Source organism: Myotis daubentonii, chromosome 1 (genome assembly GCF_963259705.1).
Source record: "Myotis daubentonii chromosome 1, mMyoDau2.1, whole genome shotgun sequence".
NCBI classification, from domain to species: Eukaryota; Metazoa; Chordata; class Mammalia; order Chiroptera; family Vespertilionidae; genus Myotis; species Myotis daubentonii.
This window is the reverse complement of record NC_081840.1, coordinates 45,562,047-45,579,220: the sequence shown is the minus strand read 5'-3', so window position 1 is coordinate 45,579,220 and position 17,174 is coordinate 45,562,047. Positions and strand designations below refer to the sequence as shown.

Below are 17,174 nucleotides of genomic sequence, written 5' to 3'. Positions count from 1 at the left end.
GCTCCTTTTTTCTTTTTTTATTCTGGGCCAGCTTTAGCTTGAGGCTTGGCTCCAGCTCTTAGGCCTCCGCTCCTGAAAGTAGGTTTCTGGCCTTTGCATACAATGTTGCGAATCTGCTGGCTGAAGTCCGGCGGTATTTGTTACAATGTTTGAAACTGCAGGCTCAGAGGCCTGCAGCCGCAGGGGGGGAACGTTGGTTTCCTCCTTCACTGAGGCAAGCAAGCCTCATGTTAGTTTCAAGCTGCCTGGCTGCCAGCCACCATCTTGGCTGACAGTTAATTTGCATATCTCGCTGATTAGCCAATGAAAAGGGTAGCGATCGTACACCAATTACCATGTTTCTCTTTTATTAGTGTAGATGCAATCATATAGAACATAACCTTTGGGACTCCCTGTTTCCACTCAGTATAATCCTTTGGAGATTCATCCAGGTTGTTGTATTAATAGCGTTCCCTTTTATTGCAATAAAAGTGTGCGAAAAGAGAGCGGGTAACGTTAAACCACACTTGGTTTAATCATTCACTTGTTGGATATTTCCACTTTGAGGCTATCATGAATAAAGCTGCTATAAAATTTGTATGCAGGTTTTTCTGTGACCATAAACCTTCATTGCATTGGAATAAATGCCCAGAGTGCAACTGCTGAGTCATATAGCAGTTGTATGTTTAGTGTTTTTTAAAAAATATATTTTTACTGATTTCAGAGAGGAAGGGAGAGGGTTAGAACATGGATGAGAATCATTGATTGGCTGCCCCCTACTGGGGATCGAGCCTGCCACTCGGGCATATGCCCTGACTGGGAATCAAACCAGTGATCTCTTGGTGCATGGGTCAACACTCAACCACTGACCCACACCAGCTGGGCAGAACCTTACTTTTTAAAGCAAAAGTAATGGATGCCCTCTTGGGTAAGAGCCCAGCTCTGTCCCATGAAAAGAACCAATCAAAGCCTGACCCCACTTCCCAAGAGACCTCTCATATTTCTCAGAAACTTTTTGTAATACTCTACATATTTACTTGTATCTTATGTATTAAGTAACTTGTAATACTCTGCATAACATTTAAAGGCTTATCTTAAAATGTATTAGGTAAGGCATGACTCTAACTTTATATAGGGTATCCCCCCAAATGTATACATTTTAACAGCTAATAGCTCAATTTTTTAAATGAAATGTATTTTAATGAACACTGCCTTTATAATTATTCTAAGTGTGTACATACATTTTTGACATCCTGTATTTTCTAGCTCAGTGGTTCTCAACCTTCCTAATGCCGTGACCCTTTAATATAGTTCCTCATGTTGTGGTGACCCCCAATTTCATTGTTACAAATAGAACATAATTAAAGCATAGTGATTAATCACAAAAACAATATGTAATTATATGTTTTCCGATGGTCTTAGGCGACCCCTGTGAAAGGGTCATTCAACCCAAAAGGGGTCGCGACCTACAGGTTGAGAACCGCTGTTCTAGATGGATACTCAGCTATCATTACCATTTATTGAATACTAGAGGCCTGGTGCACAAAATTCATGCACGGGGGCAGGGGGTGTCCCTCAGCCCAGCCTGCACCTTCTCCAATCTGGGACCCCTTGGGGGCAGTCGGACATCCCTCTCACAATCTGGGACTGCTGGCTCCTAACCACTCTGCCTGTCAGCCTGATAGCTCCCTAACTGCTCTCCTGCTGGCCTGATTGACACCTAACTGCTCCCCTGCTGGCATGATCATCCCCAACTGCCCTCCCCTGCCAGCCCGATTGCCCCCCAACTGTCTTCCCCTGCGGGGCTGAGGGGACTGGGGGACTGAGGCTGGATGAGGCGGGGCTGAGGGGACTGGGCACTACCATCTTGTGGCTGTGGGCACCGCCATCTTTGTGAAGGTGTGACAGTCAATTAGCATATTCCCTCTTTGCCATTTTGTGAGGCATGGGGGTCAATTAGCATATCCCTCTTTATTAGATAGGATTCTTTCCTAATTTGAAATACCATTTCCAATATTGAATTACCATATATATTTGGGGTCTATTTCTGAACTTTATTTTCCTTTGATGTCTGTTCATTCATACACTGGTATGCACTTAAACTTGTGAAGCTATAATTTTTTTTTAATAGAATAGGCAGCACCTCTTGGTTAAGTGGAGAGGCCCTAGAAACAATATGCCTGGGATTAAATCCTGTTACTTACTAGTTGTGTGGCCTTGGGAAAGCTACTTAACCACTGGACTTCAGTTTCATCTATAAAAAGTGTTAATAGAATCTAACTCATAGAATTGTTGCATTACACGAACAGTGACACAGAGTAAACACCATATGAGTGCACATTATCATTTTGTTTACCATTCTAACCTACTTTTCCATATGAACTTTAGATCTATTTGTCAATTTTAATTTAAAACCTTACCAGTGTTTTATTGGAACATAAATATATAAATTAATGTAGGGGTAACAGACATCTTTATAATACTGAGTTTCCCCATTGAACAACATGGGATACCACTTTTCATCAGATTTTCAAAAATAGGTACCCATCTACTCTTCACTTCCATTGTCATCACCTTAGTCCAATCCATTATCATTTGGCAGGCTTATTATAATGGTCCCACATGTCTGTGATTCAATCCTTGCTCCTCTATCATCTATAAAATTAAAAATGGAACTCCCTTTTGACCCAGTAATCTCACTCCTAGGAATACATCCCAAGAAATCAGAAACACCAATCAGAAAGAATATATGCACCCTTATGTTCATAGCAGCACAATTTACAATAGCTAAGATTTGGAAATAGCCTAAGTACCCATCAGCAGATGAGTGGATTAGAAAACTGTGGTACATCTACACAATGGAATACTACACTGCTGTAAAAAAGAAAGAACTCTTAACCACTTGCAACAGCATGGATGGACCTGGAGAGCATTATGCTAAGTGAAATAAGCCAGTCAGAAAAAGATAAGTATCACATAATCTCACTCATTTGTAGAATAAAATGATCATAAACTGGTGAACAAAAATAGGTCCAGAGACATAGAAGGATTGAACAGACCGTCAAACCTCAGAGGGAAAGCAGGGAAGGTTGGGGGAGGGTAAGAGATCAACCAAAACACTATATGCATGCATATAGGCATAATCAAATGGACACAGACAATAGAGGGGTGAGGGCCTGTGTTGGGAGGTAGGAGCCGACTGAGAGAGGTCAATGGGGGGAAAAGGAGGCATATGTAATACTTTCAACCATAAAGAAAATTTTTTTAAACTGCAGGGGAATTGCCCTAGCTGGCTTGGCTCAGTGGGTAGAGCATCAGCCTGCGGACTGAAGCGTCCCAGGTTCGATTCCGGCCAAGGGCACATGTTTGGGTTGCGGGCTTGATCCCCAGTGGGGGGTGTGCAGGAGGCACCGATCAATGATTCTCTCATCATTGATGTTTCTAAAGGGTGTCCCAAAATTCATGCAAGAAGTAATTTTGATAGAAAACACAGGTTTACAATTAAAAATTATGAATTTTTTATTGATTCATAAAGTATACAGTGTAGGGTTATGTATGGAATAGCATATCGGGTAAACTGGATTATTATGTTGCGATAGAGAGCACCATTAACTGTTATCGCCTGAGCAGCCGCATTTTCGAAGAATGGTCCGATGATGCCTCCAGCCCAAAATCCGCGCCAAACAGCGACACGTTGTGGATGCATTTGTTTCTCAACAATCAGTCGTGGATTTTCTGAACCCCAAATGCGACAATTTTGTCGATTAACCAAGCCATCAAGATGAAAATGAGCCTCATCAAAATTCAGCCACATTTATGCAAAACGGTCATGGAAAATTTCAACAAGAGTGCATATGTGCCAACAAAGCCGTGGAGGCCATTTACCCGATATGCTATTCCATATATAACCCTATACTGTATACTTTATGAATCAATAAAAAATTTACAATTTTTAATTATAAACCTGTGTTTTCTATCAAAATTACTTCTTGCGTGAATTTTGGGACACCCTTTATCTCTCTCTCTCCCTTTCCCTTCCTCTCTGAAATCAATAAATATATTTTTTAAAAATGCGGGGGAAGAGAGAGAACCAAGATGGCGGCATAGGCTAACGCCGGAGTTTGCTGCCTTGAACAACTACTTCAAAAGTGAAACTAAAACACGGAACAGACATCACCCAGAACCACAGGAACGCTGGCTGAGTGAAAGTCCTACAACCAGGAGGAAAGAGAAACGCATACGGACACTCAGAGGAGGCGCAGTGCTGAAATTCTGAGGTGCAGAGTGCGTGGAGTGGGCTGGCGGCGGAGGGCTCGGTTGGCGTTTTCAATCGGGAGGGAGTCTCAGGCTCTGAGCTCCAGATACAGGCGAGTCTTTGGGAATTCAGACTCAAACGGGAGAAACGGGACTGTCTGGCTTCGGTCAGAGCGAGTGCAGCTTTCTCTCCGAGCTTTGCAGCGGGTGCTGGGACTCAGAGAGGCAGAGCCCCTGGGGACAGGACTGAGAGCCGCCATAACTGCTCTCTCCGGCCCACCCTGTTGATCCTGTGCGCCCCACCCCACCCAAGCCCTGCACAGAGGCATTTGCCGGATAGCCTCAGGCAAAGGCTAAATTAGCACCTCCCTAGAGGACAGAAGTTCTCTCTCTGCAGACACAGCTGATCCTCACAGCCACTTGGCCTGGAGGTCAAACCCTCCCTGGTTTTTTGCTTCAACAATCGAGGTTTAACTATAAGACTGCGAACAAAGACCACTAGGGGGTGCACCAAGGAAGCATAACAAAATGTGGAGACAAAGAAACAGGACAAAATTGTCAATGGAAGATATAGAGTTCAGAACCACACTTTTAAGGTCTCTCAAGAACTGTTTAGAAGCCGCCGATAAACTTAATGAGCTCTACAACAAAACTAATGAGACCCTCGATGTTATGTTGGGGAACCAACTAGAAATTAAGCATACACGGACTGAAACAATGAATATTATACAGACTCCCGACAGCAGACCAGAGGAGCGCAAGAATCAAGTCAATGATTTGAAATGCGAGGAAGCAAAAAACACCCAACCGGAAAAGCAAAATGAAAAAAGAATCCAAAAATGCGAGGATAGTGTAAGGAGCCTCTGGGACAGCTTCAAGCGCACCAACATCAGAATTATAGGGGTGCCAGAAGATGAGAGAGAGCAAGATATTGAAAACCTATTTGAAGAAATAATGACAGAAAACTTCCCCCACCTGGTGAAAGAAATGGACTTACAGGTCCAAGAAGCGCGGAGAACCCCAAACAAAAGGAATCCAAAGAGGACCACACCAAGACACATCATAATTAAAATGCCAAGAGCAAAAGACAAAGAGAGAATCTTAAAAATAGCAAGAGAAAGTAACTCAGTTACCTACAAGGGAATACCCATACGACTGTCAGCTGATTTCTCAACAGAAACTTTGCAGGCCAGGAGGGAGTGGCAAGAAATATTCAAAGTGATGAATACCAAGAACCTACAACCAAGATTACTTTATCCAGCAAAGCTATCATGTAGAATTGAAGGTCAGATAAAGAGCTTCACAGATAAGGAAAAGCTAAAGGAGTTCATCACCACCAAACCAGTATTATATGAAATGCTGAAAGGTATCCTTTAAGAAGAGGAAGAAGAAGAAGGTAAAGATACAAATTATGAACAACAAATACACATCTATCAACAGGTGAATCTAAAAATCAAGTGAATAAATAATCTGATGAACAGATTGAACTGGTAATTATAATAAAATCAGGGACATAGAAAGGGAATGGACTGACTATTCTTGGGGGGGAAAGGGGTGTGGGAGATGCGGGAAGAGACTGGACAAAAATCGTGCACCTATGGATGAGGACAGTGGGTGGGGAGTGAGGGCGGAGGGTGGGGCAGGAACTGGGAGGAGGGGAGTTATGGGGGGAAAAAAGAGGAACAAATGTAATAATATGAACAATAAAGATTTAAAAAAAAATGCGGGGGAATAAAAACACATCTAATGTCTAACTTTTCTACTTAAACTCCCCATCTCCTTTTTTTTTTGTTTGAGGAGAAACATAAATTAGCTGCCTCCCACACGCACTCCAACTGGGGATCAAGCCCAAAACCTAGGCATGTGCCCTGACAAGAATTGTACCGGTGACCTTCGGCGTACAGGAGTATGCTTAACCAATTGAGCCACACTGGCCAGGTCTACTTAAAACCCTTTTAGTCCCCTTCTCCTTTCTGCATAAAATTAGTCGTTAATCTGGCATACAAGATATTCTGTTACTTGTTTTAAAATGTATGGAGCACCAAATTCACGAATCACTTTGGTAGGTGATGTTTTAATTAAATAGGCATTGTCTTCACCATGTGTAGTCAGAAAGACAAGTGAAAAATAAACTTGGGAGGTTTGCTACAGGATAGGAAGTACTAGGCAGTTGTCTAAATGCTGCTGGGAATGATTCAGAAGGAGACGAATAATGTAGAAGACATACTGACAAAAAGAAATAAAGGTGTTGAGAAATAAGAGGGGATGATGGGATCCCCTCATAATGATGTGGGGTGACTGAGTTTGGGTAAGAGGGATTCTTCAGTTGTAATTGGATAAAAGATTGGGTGCTGAAGCAGCTAGATTTATCGATTTGATGATGGGAAGATGACTTTCATCTTCTGATGGTTTCTCAATGAAATATGAGGCAAAGTCTTCAGTTGAATAGAGAAGGGGGAAAATATATTACATGGTCATCTCGGCAGCAATGTGAAGTCATACTTGTTGCTTATTTCTCAACTCCTAAAGCTCCCTAGTAATTGTTTAAAATTTCCGATATTTTCATTACTCTTTTCTGGAAAAGTCATACTTGCTCTTCCAGATCATCTGGGCCACTACTCTTTATGCACCACACCTGGCACCTACCTCACTTCCATTATTATAATGCACTGTTTTTGTGTTTGCTTCCCCAAGTAGACTAGTAATCTTCTTGAAAAGCTTGGTCTGTGTCCCTAGTGTGGGGCCCATGCAGGATATGTACGGATTTTCAATAGGTGTTTAACATAAACTTTAAAGTCTTTTTTTCTGTGGAATTTGAAATTAGGACAATTAGCAGGTTATGAAAGTGCCAAAGATTAAGTAAACATTGAAATAAAGCAGCTCAGATATCTGTCTTTTAAAAATGGCACTGCATTATGGACACACCACCACAATGGCATTCATTTAGTCCTTTTGTTTTATTCAAATGCCAAAACATAAGTTTCAAGATACAAACCGTAGTTATACTCAGTTGAGTTTGATTTAAAAACATTGATTATGTTTCGTTAACAACTTCCAAACCAAATGTGAGTTGTGACTAAAACGTCTCCAAGTCCATTTCTGGAGGATTACTCTTAATATATTTAGTAGCTACTTCAATTTTCACTCTACAAAAAGGAAAATAATGATGTCATAAGAGAAAGATAATGAACAGTTATAATATGAAAGACTTCCTGAGAAAAACTTAACCATTCCTATGGAGACTAACAAGGATACTTGTTTCTGTTCCACACTATAGCAGTCAGACTTAAACACTCTGCAAAAGTGCATTTCTGGTTCTACCTCAGCCATTGATATCTCACATCCCTTATTACATCATAGAAAGCCCAACTCTTCATTAACAGGATTTAGAATTTGCTAATAGCTTAAGGTTCTCTTCCTGAGAAAAAGGGGATAAAAGGAAAAAGTCTATAAACCAAAAAATAAAAACAAACGTTTCAATGTACTTTGATTTAAACAATTTCAAATAAGTTTGAACTGAATAGTATAAAAAATTACATCAATATTATAGAAGGGAAGAAAAAGCTTAAAAGGTACCCAAATATTTTAATATTTATGCAAACAAGTAATTTTCATTTTTAAGTCCCCCAAATTTCCCCCCCTGTTTAATTTTATGCAGGTTGGGGCAAAAATAAGTTTACAGTTGTGAGTATGTGGAACAGTTTACTCTTGTATTATTATTTATTAACTAGAGGCCCAATGCACAAAATTTGTGCAAGAGGCTCTGCCCTTGCAGCCCCTGCTTCATCCGAAGGTCGTCCAGAAGGACGCCCTGTCTAATTAGCATATTATGCTTTTATTATTATAGATTATTGTAATTATTTTCCATATGAACTGTAAATCCTTTGCCCCACCCTCTAACAAGGATTAATAACTTATATTGTAGTGTGACCGCATTAACTTATACTGATAGAAAAGCAGTTTTCTTTAATGTTCTATGAAGCCAAAAAATTAGACAAATATCCAGCACACAGAAAAACAAAACAAAAAATTAGCTGAGTATTTTAGGTAAATGCACAATATTAAGATATTTTATTTAGTTCAGCACATGGCTGTTATTATGACTGATGCTGCATGCTACTTTTAGTATTAGACGTAGTCTTGTTCTGAAGATTTATGGCAGACTTCAATTCCATCTGCTCACTCCTGGTACTAAAATGCATTAAAGATGGCAAATAAATCAGAAAAGTCAGAAAAGATTGGCCTTTCTTATAGTACCAATTGGGAAGTTAGTGTCATGCTTAGCAGGTAAGAATAAGAATACAGCTAAACAAATCGTTAAAATATGGTTCTTCAGGATACTTTTTCCATGAAAATTTTAACTACTTGGAAACCACCTCTTCCAATGTTTAAGGTAAATAAAATTCTAATATTTTCAGGACACAAATAAGGGTAAAAAAGATTAAAGAATGGTATTTCGATCTTCAATTTTAAAGAATTTATTTTCCCATTTGTAGAGTAACATTATTGTAAAATAGTTATTGCAACATCTGCATTGCTTAAAAGAACTCCTTAGAATTTTGTTTTAGCACTGTTTTTTAAAAACTGAACCAAAATAATGTACATTTTATCGCTGAACACTGTGTCATTAAAGTCCACATAATGTCTTTTGTACCAATCAATGTGATGTTACTTAATATACATGATCTGATTTTTATTCTAAAGGCTTCTGACCATGTATGATATCCAAGACAGATCCAATGCTTTTAATGTCAGACTGCAGAGACAGTTATGATCCTAAACACAGAAGGAAAGCTTTATATACAGGACAAAAGTCTGACAATTTAGCTGTTTGCAGCATCTGCCTGGCGAGGCCATCCTTCTTCTTCAACTCCAGAATCATACTCCTCTTCAGAGGATTCTTTTGTTGGAGCCCTATAATAAAAAACATGTTTTTTTAAATAAAAATGAGGAGTAAACATGATTTCTAGGCTCAACATTTTCCTTAACAAATGTATTACTGAAATAAATTGACAACAAGGCTTTAAAAAATCCATTTTGCCCTAGCCAGTGTGGCTCAGTTGGTTAGAGTGTTGTCCTGTGCACCATAAGGTTGTGGATTCAATTCCTGGTCAGGGCATATATGTAGGTTACAGGTTTGATCCCTGGTTGGGGTGCATACAGGAGGCAACCAATCGATATTTCTCTCTCACATCAATGTTTCTTTCTTTCTCTCCTTTTCTCTCTCTCTCCCTATTGGAAGCCAATTCTAGCATGTCATAATTTCAAGAGTTTCATCAAAAGGTTGATGGAACTTGGGGACTCAACAGGGTTGAGTCACACATATGTAATCACCTGTTGGGAATGGCTAAAGGCATTTCCCCAAACCTGAAAAGGGATGTTGGCTTGGCTGCCAGACAGCTAAAGGGCATCTTAATCTAAATGTTATTGCCTCCTACTGGCCAAACACCTGAACAGCTGTAGGCTAATTCCCTCATTCTGACAATGCTCCTGTATACCCTTTGAAGTGTATATCTTTGCCTCGCCTCAGGACAAGTTGTGTTAATAAAAAGCATGGGGTCCTGAGATGAGGAGAATTTAGCCAGCCATGGGCAAACTACGCCCCGCTGACCTGGCCGTATCCGGCCAGTTTGAAATGAATAAAACTATTGAAAAAAAAGACCGTACCCTTTTATGTAATGATGTTAACTTTGAATTTATATTAGTTCACACAAACACTCCATCCATGCTTTTGTTCCGGCCCTCCGGTCCAGTTTAAGAACCCATTGTGGCCCTGAGTCAAAAAGTTTGCCCACCCCTGACTTAGACCTTAGAACTTAGATTTTAGCTTCCTTTCAACTAAGCTCCTTTGACCCCCAAATGCCTTTCAAAATTATGCTTTGTCTCCGGACTCCTATTTAATCTATGCACAGCCTTCTCCAGATTTCCTGAACCCTTCTAAATGCTGGAACAAGAACCCCGACACCTCCCCTCACCATCCCTCCCCCTCTCTCTAAAAATCAGTGAACATGTCCTCAGGTGAGGATTTTTTTAAAAATCCATTTTTCCAATAAGTAGCTAGAACCTATTATTTCAACTCAAATGCTTGACTTTTAGCATATGTCTATGGTAAAGAAGATGAAGCTCTGACCAAATCTGGTTTGACTCAAACTAATCAAAATTATGATCAGACCACTACAATTCCACTAATTAGACCACTAATATATAGTAATGTCATTTAAAAACAAAAATAAAAGATTGTTCTTTGAATAACGAAAGTTGTTAAAAATCAATCGCCTCCTAAGTTATCTCAGAAGATAAACAAACATAAAATATAACATACCTTGTGACAGTTAAAACAGAAATCTAGTTTTTGTGTAGGTAACATTAATGTCAAGCACTAAATAATAAATATTTATTGACTAGATCAGGTCAGTAAACTACAGCCTATAGGCCCATCATCTGTTTTGTAAATAAAGACTTAGAGTAATATAGACATCCTCATTCATTTACAGACTGTCTATGGCTGTTATCACACTGTGAGTAATTGCAAATACATACTGTATGGCCCTATAATATTTTGCCCTTTACAAGAAAGTGTGCTGACCCCTGGAATAGATAAAGCAATGAAAGATGTATCAAATTTCTCAACTGATATGATACAAATGAGAGAAAAATTATGTCCACAAAGTTTTGGTCTTGTGAAAGACATAAAACAAATCATTCACAAATTACAGAATTAGCAGTCAAGTTCACTTAAATTTTTTCATTTGGATTACTTTTATGTCTCTTTAAATTTTCTTACTTAATGGAAAAAGTAGAGGCCAATTCTGAAGATCAATCTTCAAAAGACTCACAAAATATTATTTTATAAACCAAAATGAGAACATTTTTCTACAGGAAAGTTATGAGATTATTGCTTCCCTTATGAATATAAGGATTTTTATGCAATTTTTATGCCAAACCAATAAATTATAGCACTGAAAAGCTGATCTTAAATTTTAGAACTGTTCTAGCTTGACAGAGCACCTTACCGGATGTATCCTGGTTCCTTTTTTCCTTCTACTACTTCTTTGTCAACCTCCACACATACAATATCAGAATTAGGTACTTCAAACATTGGTTCTAATAATAGCTTTTCCTAAAAAGACAGAAAGCAATGAATGGCATGGAAAACTGAGGTTACATATAACATAAAAATCAAAGTCATTAACTCAGTAAACTTTACTGAGTCCTATTATGTACCAGGAACTGAAAGTTGCAAAAGTCAATGTAAAAGTTTTTATATTCATATTAAAACAGCTTCTAAATAAATTCAGAAAGAAGTCATTCTATAAGGGAAGGCTATTTGTCTGTACTTCTGCCTACTTAGGTCACCATGCACATACAAAAGGACTACATACTTTTGGATTTGGATGTCTTTCAAAAGCATTCCTGGCATATTCTATGATTAGTCTTACTTCAAAAATGATTATTCCTAAATCATCTCTACCAGGCTCTTCAATTTTTACCATGACTTCAAATAAGCTTTTGTCTCAAGTGCTTCAGATTTGAAGTTGTTTACTACTAATGCCCAGCTGATGTGGCTCAGTGGCTGAGCACTGGCCTATGAACCAGGAGGTCAGGGTTCGATTCCTAGTTAGGGCACATGCCTGGGTTGCAGGCTCGATCCCCAATAGGGGGCATGCAGGAGGCAGCTAACTGATGATTCTCTCTCATCACTGATGTTTCTATCTCTCTCTTCCTCTCCCTCCCGCTCACTCAAAAAAATAAAATAAAAATCAATAAAAACATATTAAAGAAAACTTTACTAAAGGAAACTAGTTTCGCCTACAAGTTGGGGCTGGATTATATTCCATTTTAAGGAAAATCTGACCAAATCTGACTTGACTCAAACTAATCAAAATTATGATCAGACTACCACAATTCCTTTATATAGTAATGTCATTTAAAAACAAAAATAAAAGATTGTTCTTTGAATAACTAAAGTTGTTCAAAACCAATCAACTGCCTCTTAAGTTATCTCAGAAGATAAGCAGACATCAAATATAATGTACCTTGTGACAGTTAAAACAGAAACCTAATTTTTGTGTAGGTAACATTAATGTCAAGCATTGTATAATAAATATTGGTTGAGTACAACAAATTTCTTTTAAATGTCAACGCTATCACCTACTTTTCTAATGTGCATTTTTTATATAAATCTGTCCTTAATCAGTAGCACCTAAAGTCTAGGCCTTCATTCGTGCAGCAGAACCTCGGTTCTCAAACTTAATTCATTCCAGAAGGTTGTTCAAGAAGTGATTTGCCAAACCGGTTTGGCTCAGTGGATAGAGCGTTGGCCTGCGGACTCAAGGGTCCCAGGTTCGATTCCGGTCAAGGGCATGTACCTGGGTTGCGGGCACATCCCCACTGGGGGGCGTGCAGGAGGCAGCTGATCGATCTCTCTCATCAATGTTTCTAACTCTCTATCCCTCTCCCTTCTTCTCTGTGGAAAATCAATAAAATATATTTAAAGAAAAAAAAAAAGAAGTGACTTGTTCAAAAAAGAGAATAATTTTTTCCCATTAGAAATAATGCAAATTGAATTAATCCATTCCAGACCCGCAAATAATTCCATTTTATCCTTTCTTATATACAGTACATGTCTAATGTACTGTTTAATCTATAAATAAACACTTCTTCAATTTATCAAACCACCCCCTACTAACCTTAACGGAACCACTTTCAGCACTTGTTCCAGGGGTGTCTTTCAGGTCTGTATGCAGCATTTTTGCTTGTTCATATATCATTGCCTCCTAAATGCTGTCACTGGCTAACTAATTTTCATTTATCCAAATCAACAAGTTTTTCTACCTGTTCAATTGCTTGTGTTCAATGCTTCTTTCACACCCTTAGCAACATGAGCACTCTTGGCCTCTTTATGCTTTAAAATTGTGCTAATTGTTTTTCTGCCAGCAACAAAAGTATTCTCTCTTTTGTTTGTTGCCTTCGAGACACTTTCTGTCATGCTGTGGTATCAGCATGAAAGGGTTGTCAGGTCTAAAAATGAAGTTTGGTTTGATAACCAAGACATTTTTTTTCTGTGAGTTTGGTCCAGAACTGAATTGTTCAAGATGGGATATATTCGAGAAAGGAGGTTTCACTGTATAATCTCAAAATGTCCTACTGAGATGAAGAAGTAATATTTAGCAGTGAAATCCTTAAAAGAAAATAGGAACATGATCTTGCTTTGGAAGTATGTAGGGAAACAGTAACACACTGTACAGCCAGACTGTGCAGGTAGGGGAGAGAGCTCTAAAGAAGAAAGTAGGTTGTGGCTGAAAACAGACTGGGTCTCTAGGATTTGTTACAAAATAAAAAAAAAGTTTATGCCATACTGTAAAATTTAGAGGTACAGGATCAAGGTATTTGCAAATGAATTTCAAGCAAACAAACACAAAAATGAGGATTTCAATGGGTCTGAAAAGGCACTCTGGGGCTTAGTCCAAAGGCCTGTGTAGAATTTTCTGAAATTCTCCCTCCCTTGAACCTGATTTTTCTCTATTTCATTAATCATAGTATGTGTATCCTTTGTTGCAAATATCTTAAAGTTTCTTTTTAGAAAGAAGAAAAATATAATCTACTATGACAATTTAAAACAACCACAAAAGCACTTGGGCAACTCTCTGGATATATTTCCAAAGGAAAAACATGGAGTATTAATATTCTCAAAACTAAGATCAATAAATAATCTAGTTTTTGTAATAATAACACCAACTTACCATTATGGACCGAAGACCTCGTGCACCTGTTTTTCGTTCTAGTGCCAATCTGGCTATAGCTTTCAAAGCATCCTCAGTAACATTCAGTTCACACTAAAAATAGATTTAAAAGAAATAAGAACTTAGATAATACTTGGTGATATTTTCCTAATTAACCATATAGCATTTCATCTATTAACTGTTACTACCTACCACCATTACTAGTCTATTTAGAACAAAAAGGAACCAATGCCTAGACTTTACAGATAAAGAGCCAGAGGGGTAAGTACACTCACTTAGAAATACCAGGCCAGAATCTTCTGTTTTGACTGACCCTATCTATCCCTTTTTAGAATAAAGGATTTTTAGACTCTCAATTTCTTACTAGAAAACATACATTTTAAAGAGTGTTACTAAACTTTAGATAAGCCTCTCTAAATTACACGCATTTCAAAATAGAGTTCAAATTATTGAGAATATACCCCCAAGACGTTTTCAAAGTACTTTGGAACATAAATTTTATAAAACCTTAGTATTAAGCATCTTTTGTTATTAATTTCTACCTCCAGAAAACATAAAATTTAAGTGAGATATTTGTCTCTCATGGTTTAGAACCTTGCTTTCAAGAAGCACCACTTGCCCTGTATAGCTCAGTTCGATGGAGTGTCGTCCCATCCACCAGAGGATGGCGGGTTTGATTTCTGGTCAGGGCACAGGCCCAGGTCACAGGTTCAATCCCTGGTTGGGGCACGTGTGGGAGGCAATCTAGCAATGTTTCTCTTTCATAATGATGTTTCTCTCTCTCTCCCTCCCTTCCTCTCTCTAAGATAAAAAACAACTAACTCCCCACCACTTGTTTCTATCAATTAACCTATTTTGTCCTTAATTCTTCAAAAGATTTTTTTCTAGATTAACATGGACTTTCATTCAACAATTACTGAACCCCTTATGTGATTATATTTTAGAGACTAAATGATGAATGAGACACTCTCTTTGACATCAAAGAACTTACTCTACTAGGTGGTGACAAATTAGCACACCACCATTTACAACACAGTGTAGGCACACTGTGCTAAGGGAGCACCAAAGTGGGGGCATCTAAATAAGACCAGGGGACCAAGAAGGACTTTAAGGAGGAGTGTAAGATAATTAGCTTTGTGTTTACTCATTCAATAAATATTTATTAAGAACTTAACAGCTGTTTGCTGGGCACTGTGCTTAATAATTTAAAAACGGTCCGATCTGGAAGTAAAGTGGAAGATAATGATGGTGGTGATGGTCATAAACAGATTTGAGACAGGGAAACTGACCAATTAGGAACCAAATGCATGGGGTCAAGACAAAGGAGCTTGAGTTGAGGTAGTGGCAAGGCAATGGAGAGGAGACTACTATTTAGAGATACTAAGTTAATAAAACCCAAAACATCTGCTATCAGATTGACTGTGTGGGTTTGAGTGACCTCCAGGTGCCTGGTACAGAGAAGTAAATGTGGGAGCTAATAAAACTTTATAGAAAAAACTATATAAAAGTATACACAGTATAACACAAAAGCATTTAGAATGTCAAGGCTGAAAGACAATCCTGTGTCTGGCTTGAGGGGTTTAGAGTAGGCTGCTGGAATAATCTGTAATAATAAAAGCATAATATGCTAATTAGACAGGACATCTTCCGGATGAAGCTGGGGCTGCACGGGAAGCCTGGGTCCTGGGTGCCTGCCAGCGGCCTGAGGGAAGCTAGGGTCTCGGGTGCCAGAGGGAAGCTGGTGCCAGCAGCCAGGGGGAAGAAAGGCCTACTCTTGCATGAATTTCATGCATTGGGCCTCTAGTATATATATATTTATTTATCTTTAAACTTTAAACTACAATGAAGATTTTAATTGTGACAAAGCCAACTCATAAATGTCTAATATAATAAAATGTACCTTCCCTGATTCAAGATCTATATATAATGAGGAATAGGCTGGTATTCCAGACGAATATGACTGCTTTTTTATTTTTATTTTTTTATATTTTTTATATTTTTTATTGATTTTTTATAGAGAGGAAGAGAGAGGAACAGAGAGTTAGAAACATCGATGAAACATCTATCAGCTGCCTCCTGCACACCCCCTACTGGGAATGTGCCCGCAACCAAGGTACATGCCCTTGACCAGAATCAAACCTGGGACCCTTGAGTCCGCAGGCCGACATTCTATCCACTGAGCCAAACCAGTCAGGGTTGCTTTTTTATTTTTTACTAGAGGCCTGGAGCAGATTCGTGCACCATTGGAGTCCCTCGGCCCTCGTCCCTCGGCCTGGCCTGTGGGGATCAGGCCAAAACTGGCTCTCTGACATCCTCCAAGGGGTCCCAAATTGCAAGAGGGCGCAGGCCAGGCTGAGGGACACCACCGGTGCACGATCAAGGCTGGGGAGGGACCTCGGGAGGGCTCCAGGGCATGTCTGGCTCATCTTGCCCAGTCCCAATTGGCGGGACCCCAGCAGCAAGCTAATATACCAGTCGGAGCGTCTTCCCTCTGGTGGTCAGCGTGCTTCATAGCAACTGGTCAAATGAACGGTTGGACACTTAGCATATTAAGCTTTTATATACACAGATGCTAATATATGCAGTTTCAATAGCAAAAAACATTAACTAAGTATGAAAAATAAAAATCTAACCTTATCCATGCTGAATAAGGCCTGGTACTGAGGAATAACAGCATTACGTGGCTCAGTTAGTATTTGTACAAGTGTTTTCTCATCTAGGCTATGTAAAGGAACTACCACAGGCAACCGTCCCACAAACTCAGGAATCATGCCAAATTCAATGAGATCTCTTGCTTCTACATGACGTAATAATCGATCTTTTTCTTCAATGTCTTGGTGAGTATTTGATTCGCCACTTCGATTGGCAAGGTCTGCAGCAGCTGCAGCCCTTCTGCCTTTTCCAAGATTTGATGGCGTTCCAAATCCAAGATACTGCCAAAGAACAGATGGATGTTATAAACAGCAGAATGAAGTTGCATTGTACTAAGTACTTTGCATGCATGTCTCATGTGATCTTTGCAACAGAAGAAAGTTCTATCATCATTCACATTTTACAAATAAAGCAAATGGGTCTAGAAAGATTAAGTACCTTGTCAAAGCTCTTGTTGCTGAAGTGGTAAAGGCAGGATTTGAACTCAGGTCTATCTACCTTCAGAATTGAGAACCTATAATAACCAACTCTCAAAGAATGATTTCT

General features: G+C 39.0%; 1 protein-coding gene across 2 annotated transcripts in view; it reads right to left on the bottom strand.

Moving 5' to 3' along the window:
* Nucleotides 1-7,171: 7,171 nt before the first annotated feature.
* Nucleotides 7,172-17,174, bottom strand: part of CLPX (caseinolytic mitochondrial matrix peptidase chaperone subunit X) — a 46,773-nt gene continuing 36,770 nt past the window's right edge. For both annotated transcript variants that reach the window (XM_059697989.1, XM_059697981.1), the window contains 4 exons: nucleotides 16,610-16,909; nucleotides 13,977-14,069; nucleotides 11,247-11,353; nucleotides 7,172-9,147 (listed from right to left, as the gene is read on the bottom strand). In XM_059697989.1, coding sequence (XP_059553972.1) covers nucleotides 9,057-9,147; nucleotides 11,247-11,353; nucleotides 13,977-14,069; nucleotides 16,610-16,909 — 591 coding nt within the window. In that variant the 3' untranslated portion in view covers nucleotides 7,172-9,056. The remainder of the gene's footprint in view (nucleotides 9,148-11,246; nucleotides 11,354-13,976; nucleotides 14,070-16,609; nucleotides 16,910-17,174) is intronic.